Consider the following 8141-nt stretch of genomic DNA (forward strand, 5'->3'; position numbering starts at 1 on the left):
GTTTGATCAGCCCCGGGAAGGGGGCGCACACTCCCCCCAGAGCCCTGTGGGAGACCAGAGGGGTTAGGAACCCCTTAGCGGCACATGGGGAAGCGGCGGGGACAAGGGGGGGGGAGCCCCCCGGGCAGGGCTGATCTCAGTACCTGAGATCCTTATCAAAGGCTAATAGGGGAGATTGGTAGGGCCGGGGGGTGTCTGTGTGTATGTGTGCGGTAGGCTACGGGAACTGAACCCCACACACCCCCATCCTGTAGTATCCCCATCGAGATTTTATTCTATAAATCTGTCTTTGGGGGTTATCTCTTCTCGTTACATTCTCTGTAAGGAAACTTACCGTAAATTAATATCCTTTTTATTCATCTATCCGTGTATTAATGTCATCATGACAGCAAAATAGAATAAAGTACAGCTCTCCGAATCAGGCTCACTACTGCAGTCAAAATTAGATGCACAGATTTGTGAGACTTGGTGGAAGTGGAACAAAAGTATTTGAATTTCACTGGCACGGCTTTTTGGAGCAGGAAAAAAGTGTTTTCCTAACCAGAATTTGAAGAGCGCCTGAGATTTGTGCAGGGCAGTTTTTGTCCTACAATCAAAAAGATGAGGACGGAAAAATAGTCTTTCATTGCCAATCCCTTCCGTTTGCCACCTGTGTCCAACTCAGAGTTCAGTTGCTATCTAACCTTGTTTCGCTAAAAGCTGAAGCGGATTTTGCTTGTTCTGCCCTCCAGAGAGCTGGCTTTTAGCGTTCCGAGCTAGAGGTGAATCCCAGCAACCCCAAAGTCCATCTGCAAAGGGAGAAGATGGGGAGCAGGGTTTTTAACAAGAAGACCATCTCCTTACACAGGTGATGTGCACAACGCAGGTGAAAGGTGTCACAGCCATGGACGTGGTGGTAAAGGGTCTTCTCTATCAAGTCCTGGGGCTCGTAACCTGTTAGCTCAGCTACCCTGCAAAAGACATCAGCAGCAAATATAAGTGGGTGAGAGGACAGGAGAGGAGGCCTGTGGAAGAAGGGACAGGCTAGGGGAATAGATTTGGAAATAACCCCAGTTCTACCTGGAATCTAAGAATATGAGCTTCATGTCTAGGCTGGCCCGAAACATGAACATATTGCTGTGGAGTTTGATCTCCGTCACGGCGCTGGGTGGCAGCGAGTGGCCCACGGCCACCAAGCCAACGTTTTGGTAGCAGCCGTCGAAGGGGGACATGTCCAGGCTGTACTGGCGGATCTTCAGGTACCCGCTGCAGTGAATGACCTGCCGGAGACACAGGAAAGTTTGGCGGCTACCCAGCAGGGGGGAAGGGTGTGCTGAGACAGGCGTCCCTCCCCACGAAGGGGGCCCGAACAATACCCCGCACCCCTCCTGCCGGTGCCGACGCGGCTGCCGGGCTCCCGGGAGCTGCTGACCTGCGCCTCCGCCCGGCAAAAACCCCCTCCTTTTGGGAGTTCTCTGCGGTTCTATCGGGGTTGAGGTTTTTTTCCCGTACTAGAGTTCAGCGTTAATCTAAAGCCCATTAGAGTCAACGAGATTTTTTTTCCACTGGCTTAAGTGGTTTTTGGCCCACCTCCTAACTGCGCTTTTATTATTCTTCTAAAAAGGAAAGACGCGGAAGTGCCAATCCAGTTACAACTTTGTAATGAGGAGTGTATGCGCGTGAGAGAAAGCGTTTACATGTGTGCATGTGTCACATGTGTAAGATACGTCTATTATATAGATGGAGCAGACGCAATCTATCGCCAAAAAGCACCTCTGATTTAAGTATTGTCTCCTAAACGTATCCTTGCAGATGACTGCTGTCTACTTCCACTCTTACTTCTCTATTACTAAGATGCGTCTTCTTGGAGTTGCCTCGGCTGATGTTCTTGGTCTACGGTACATCGTGACACAACATCTCTCCTCGGGTTATGGCTACAACCCGCTCCTCGGCGTTGTGCGGATGACACAAAGCAGCGAGGGGGTAGGAGAGGGAGCAGGGGCTCTCCTCACCGAGGAGCCCCGAGCAGAACCATTTGCGCCGGGGCAAAACCCTCGACTAGGAGAGCTACACCTGCAGCTGACGAATCACCTAACGAAGAAACAAATTAACCCGGGGCTCGCGTTGTATCACCTGAAAGCTGCCACAGGGAGCCTCAGTGGTTGTGCGAGGTTCGGTTCAGAGAGCAAAATTTAAAAAAAATAAAATAAAAGCCCCCAAACAAGCGTCAAGGGCAGCTTGATTGCTTGGTTTTGTGGTTTGAGCTCTTCAACCTGAAACTCTGAGATAAATTAACCACATGAAAGAGTCCTGGGCTGGGTAAACCCCCGCGAATAGAGGTCTCACACCCTCTTCTCGTCCCATTTTCACCGCCCTCCCGGCGCAGGAATTAGGGAAGGTTAGTGCGGGGGGAACGGGGATCCTGGCCGCGGGCACGCACCTTGTAGCCCCCGCAGGTCAGGCCCGCGTTCCTCTTGGCCAGGACGCACTTCATCCTCAGGAAAAAGGATCTCTCGATCTCGTACTCTGGGAGGAGTGAAAGGCAGAGGTGGGGTGAGCCACAGACTCCTCTGGCTCCGTGCGGTCCCCTACGCGACCGCGGCGGCCAGGAGGGGGCGGGGGCTGTGTACTTTACCCTGCACGAAGTGCGAGTGGTAAGGCTGATGCGCCGTCAGCACCGCCGTCATCTCGTCATGGTCGGCGGGGTGGATGTACTCGTAAATGCTGTTGCCGGTCAGCTCTACCTGTGAGAGACGAGGAGAAGGAGGAGGGGGAGGAGGAGAGGGGCTCATCGCCGGCACCGCGCACCCTCTCCTGTCAGTCGGGGGGGTGGTGCAGGCAAGCACAGGGGCTAGCAGACCACCCAGCGTACCTGTGACAAGCCCAGGTGCACCGAGGCAGTCTCCGAGATGTACATGATCTTGCCATCCGGAGCCACGACAAATATGAAACCGTCCAACGTCTGCAGAAAGGGGTTGGGAATATAAATAAATCAATAGATAGACAGATAGATCCGTGAAATACCTGTCCCTCTGACTTATTCTAGCAAGCAGGCGTCGATGCGCAGGCTCTGATTATTCAAAAAGTTGGAAGGAAATGGGCAAGTCTTGGACAAGAATCCCTCTAAAACTCTTGGACTCCTGAGATACAATCTCAGAGGGGCCGAGCTCAAAAGTAATGCAAAGTGCCTTGGAAGTATCTAAGACGAGGTCCTGGCTATCTGGTGATTAATATATGGGTTCCAGAAATCCTGAATACTCCTATCCTATTTCAAATGTCACAGCGGGGTTAGTGTTTGCATATTTTGTAAGGAGAATTTAAGCGATCAAAGGGAATCTAAAACTCTCCGCAGTGTAAATAACACAATTTGTCAGGTACATTTCAGCAGACACAGATGGGACTTCTGGGTGTGCCAAGAACAGAATAGGCCCTTCAAAGGCCACATGATTCCACCAGAAACACGTGGTGATGGTCACCGATAACATTCTTTGGTATTTCAGAGCGCTGCGAGTTTTCAGAGGTGTCCTACCTGATTTGTGTCTCTGCTAATTGCGGTGCCAGCTGAGCCCTTCTGTCGCGGACAGCCTTCCCTAACCTGTCGCTAGAGCCTCTCCCTACCACACCACTCTGAGCTTCAGAACATCGGTGGTATGTGTCACCTTGTTAATTAACTGGGGAAAAGTCATGTTCCTGTACCTCAGCAGCCTGGGACACACTGTGAATCCCTCTCTGTGGACCCAGTGTTAGACAGTTGTGAGGCAAAGGACCCAGAGGGACCAAGCCACAGCCCCAGTAAAAAACACGACATTCAGTCACGGCAGTTCACGTTTCTGAAGTCGTTCCCCTCCTGCCTATCTTTCTATTAAACACTTGAACAGTTAAAAATTAGTCAAGGTGGCAATCAAAAGCTCAGAAGAGGGAATTATTTCTTTAATCATTAATACCACATGACTGTCGTTTCCAGACTAGTACCTGCAAAAGATGGGATCCCAGTTCCCGTCCAACATTATCCAGTGGGCTGGTTCGGCTGGAGTGGCCCCAGGCTTCTCCAAGTCCTGTTATTTAAGACAAACAAAAAAGAAAATAAGGTCAGGAGATGAAAAATTCATTCGTGTGGGCCTGATGGGGGGGAACATTTTTTCCTTGTATACACTCTAAAACATATATACATACAATCTTCGGAAAACTAGACCTGACTTCGTTGCGGATAAAAGCCTCTTTTGTGCATTTTTTTTCAATATCCAATTCCTCAGAGAAAAATACCCAAATACCTATTTTGAGTTAACGGTGAAGTTAATTTTTAAGACCTAAGTGAAACAGCATGCCAGAACAAAGTGGTTTTCAGTGCTGCCTTCCGCTATTGGGAACTGTCCCCTTGAACTTCAGGGAAAGCGTCCTAACTTCACGATTCTACAGACAAGTCATTGTCCGACGGCACGGACCGCCCTCCCTCCTGGCCCCCTAAGTCTGTATCCGGGATTCACCTCTATCCCTTCCATCTCTCCTCCCGCTGCTCCGGTGGGCGGGATGGTTCCCTCTGCAGGGAGGGGTGATGTACCTCCGTAGAGCCCCTCCCAGAAATCAATCTCTCCGTACTTGTCTAGTGTTTTACACGCGTCTTGTTTTCTCCTATGCAAAGTGAGTAGTAATAAAAGCCAGGTGGAAGGTACTTCACCGGAGTAAAACTATTCATGGACGATACCTTTTCACAGTGTTGTTGCTGAAATAATTTAAACGGGTCAGCTAAAACCTTTGAGGCTTATGCCATGAAATAAGTCTCACTCCGACACGCACAAGCAGTAAGATATCCTCATCGATGGATGGGGTGCAGGTCGCAAGGAGACCCGAGTCGGCCGGGTGTGCCCATCCCCGCAGTGCGGGTTCGGGAAAGGCAAGACCCCATTTTCCGGTTATTTCGAGTCAAACAGACGAGGTGCTGACAGCGGGCAGCCGCGGGCATCCCTTGCTATTGACCGGCCTCGCCCAGGTGTTTGCCGGTCCGAGCAAAGCTAACGATTTCCTCCGCGCTGTTTGAGCGGGGCATCCCAGCGCGGCCCCTGCGCGCTCTCCCCACCGCCGGAGCGGTGCGCCCCGCTCGCCCCCGCCTTTCCCTTCCTTCTCCCCTCTGCCTCGTCCACCTCTTTACAACAACTTGTCTCTTCACCACTCCTACACTTTTCTCCTTCCTCCTTTTCATAGCCCTACAGAGGCAGGAGAATTTCTCTGGCCCGTTCCTCATCCTGCAGCCTCAGCAAGTACCAGGTCGCCAGTCAGAAACAGGCTCCTACCCATTAATTCTTCCATGCCAATTAACGGGGAGCCAGCCGCCAGGATGGAGGATCACCTCCGCCCCCTGTATTCAGGAAGGAGCTGATAAATCTTACACAGCTTCCAGGGAAAGAAAAAAAAATATATTTGTTTTTCCCGAGCTCCTCGGAGGTTTCTCTACTGGGGAGCCAGGACGGCCTGCTAGCGCTGAGGCGGCTCCTTGCCACGTCCCCCCACCCGGAGGGAAATCTGAATGATAGATTTCTTTATTCAAGACTAAATCTGCACTGCCCGCCTATGATTTAAGTTGCTCATTAATCGAAGTTTACGGCTCTAATTATTCTTCTCCTAAAAGGGAAAATAACCCGACCCCAGCGGGTTAATGAACAGCTCACGGGTATTGCAGGTTAACCTCTCCCGGGAAGGCGGTTCTTCACGGGGCGCTGAGCTCCTCGCTATGTTTCAGGTGGAAACCCCGCGCTGCTGGGCTGTGCCTGTTCGTGGTTTATAATTAAACGTTTTCACTTGTCTACCTGAACCGGCTTATTGAAATCCTGTCACATGAGGCTATCCTTTGTGCTGCCCAGATGTTTTCAGCACTTTCAAGTCGGAGACTATTTCTATTCGTTGCCAATCCCAGCCTCTCCCGAATCGACGGCGTCTCCTGATGCCCCTTAAATACTGTTTTTAAAGATCATAAGAGAAAGCCCCCCTCCCTTAATTTTCCCTCCCCCCGTCTATTCCTTTAACATCCAATTTCCTTTTATCGAGGGGGCAAACTGTGATTTCTTGCACTTGACCTACCGCAGAAAATTCTGCAAATCCTTTGATTGCCTATTTAAAACAAAACAAGGAAATCAGCTCTCCCTTTTGCTTCAGGATTACGCTTGGAAACAAGATCTAAAGATTCTCTTGTAATTTGGAGAGCCAACAGCATAATAGCTTTGGAATAGAAACAAGCAGCTTTGTGAGGGGAAGGATAACTAAGTCGTTTTTAGGCAAAGGATTTTCCCAGCTAAAGTGGCCGAAGACAAAGCAAAACATAATCTATTTTGGAAGATTTCCAAGTTATGCCACATTAACCTTAGCACATAAAATTTGCTTTCTTCCCTGCGGCCCCTCCCCCACCGCGGTCTGGTTTATCATATTTACATAAGTAGCCTTAGAAGGGATGTATCTATTATGGATCTAAGGAGCTAGAGAGCTCAGATTTCATTTGGAAATAGAGGGGAAGTTTTACTGTTGCTTAATACTTCATGCATTGTAGAACCATTTCCATTTAAATACCCCGGACCCACGGATTACCTCCATGGACTGGCTGCATGGGTTTTGTAATTTCCTGAAAATGAGATTTCGATTTATAAAACAAGAAACCGATTAGTAACCAAATGAGGCGAAGTAGATCCACTAAAGTTGACCTAATCCCACAGGCACCATTTAGGTCAGTTCTTGGAGAATGAATGATGAGCAACTGTCTAACATAAACTCAAGGCACCACCCAGCTGTGTTATTCAAGAAGAAGAAAATTTTTTTTAAAAATGGATCAAGCTTTTATTTCAGAATGAATTTGATACTCTTGCCAAAATACAGATTATATGCTCCTGCCTAACAAACTCTTTCTTCTGTCTATCAATGTCTTTCACTCGAGGAACTTTTTTTCCTAAGAAGATGAACTATTTGTGCCACGAGAAACTGTCTACTGTCGTGAGGGGGGAAGGGGGAAAAAAAGAAAAGGGAAATAAGTAAAAAAGAAATTAAAAAAAATTAAAAAGAGAAGAAGAGCATTTAATTCAGCCTATCGCTCAACGCTATCCAGCAGTCTGCACCCATATTGCGCGGAACCTGCGCGGAGCGAGCGTGCTGACTCATCGCTTCTCTCAGCATTTTCCGGCAGAAAGCCACTGTGCTTTCCACATCAAAAAGCATGTCCATCGGTTTCATGGGCTCGCTACACCGGCGGGTCCCTGTGAAATGCCTTCTCCCACCCAGCCGTGCCCACCCCCGGCACTCAGAAAGCCCCTCCGCACCGCTAGCCTGTCCCCCAGGCCGGGCGCACGGCCAGACCCGCCGCGCTCCGCTGCCTTGGCTCTGTCCTTCCTTCCCACCATCTTTTGATTGATGCAAGCCTTGATGTCGGCAGCCAATGGAACCAGGGGCTGGGTGGGCACCGTTCCTATCCAGTGGCGATGCTGTTTCAAGAAGCTCCTCTGTCCCACGGAAGGGAGAAGAGATTCCTCAATCGTTTCTAATTTGATCTAGTCAAAGACGGAGGAAGGCAGGCGCAGGGAAATGAGACTCCGAGAAGCCAGGGCAGCTCCTTGGCCCTGGTTGATCTCCGGGTTACTTGTCCCTCCGTGAGCATCTGCAGCACAGAGCCCACCTCGACCCCGTCCTTTGTCTGGCAATAGCAAAGGGGGGAGGGGGTGGCCGGTGGGGGTGGGGTGGCCAGAAGATGCAAGCCCTTATCTACTTTGCGCTGATTTGCCGGCTTTTAAAAGCAGTTACGGCGATTTCCCCAGCGGACTCTCCGTCATGAAACCTCAGCGCAATCCGGATTCACGGTAGCGGCCACTTGACGCCCCCGTTTAAAAACACTTAGTGGAGAGCCCATCCTGAACTCCAGACCCGGTTCTTTGGGGGCCAGATCCTTGAAGACAGCTCCCTCCGGGGCCGGGGAACCCTTGGGCAACCATCCGGGGGCTTTGCCCCTGTCTGGCCGCACCGCCCCGCACGACCCGGCCAGGCCCAGGGAAGATGGCTTGGAGACGAAGCCACGTATGCAGGGAGTTCTTTCCTGTTGCTGTGGATGGGCAGAGGGAGAGGCTGGAAGGGCTCTCCCGGAGGCAGCCCGCTGCTGTGGGGCAACGCGGGGAGCCTGCCCGACCAGGCAACCG

At 50.7% G+C, this 8141-nt stretch overlaps 1 protein-coding gene across 1 annotated transcript in view; it reads right to left on the reverse strand.

The window, feature by feature from the left end:
- SIM1 (single-minded family bHLH transcription factor 1) overlaps positions 1-8141 on the reverse strand; it is a 51869-nt gene that overhangs the window by 37041 nt on the left and 6687 nt on the right. Inside the window, exons 2-7 of the mRNA XM_017739400.1 lie at positions 3952-4034; positions 2852-2941; positions 2615-2723; positions 2420-2505; positions 1060-1259; positions 777-950 (exon numbers count right to left, since the gene is read on the reverse strand). Of these exons, the coding sequence (XP_017594889.1) occupies positions 777-950; positions 1060-1259; positions 2420-2505; positions 2615-2723; positions 2852-2941; positions 3952-4034 (742 nt within the window). The remainder of the gene's footprint in view (positions 1-776; positions 951-1059; positions 1260-2419; positions 2506-2614; positions 2724-2851; positions 2942-3951; positions 4035-8141) is intronic.

The sequence above is a fragment of the Corvus brachyrhynchos genome, unplaced genomic scaffold (genome assembly GCF_000691975.1).
Source record: "Corvus brachyrhynchos isolate BGI_N302 unplaced genomic scaffold, ASM69197v1 scaffold14, whole genome shotgun sequence".
NCBI lineage: Eukaryota > Metazoa > Chordata > Aves > Passeriformes > Corvidae > Corvus > Corvus brachyrhynchos.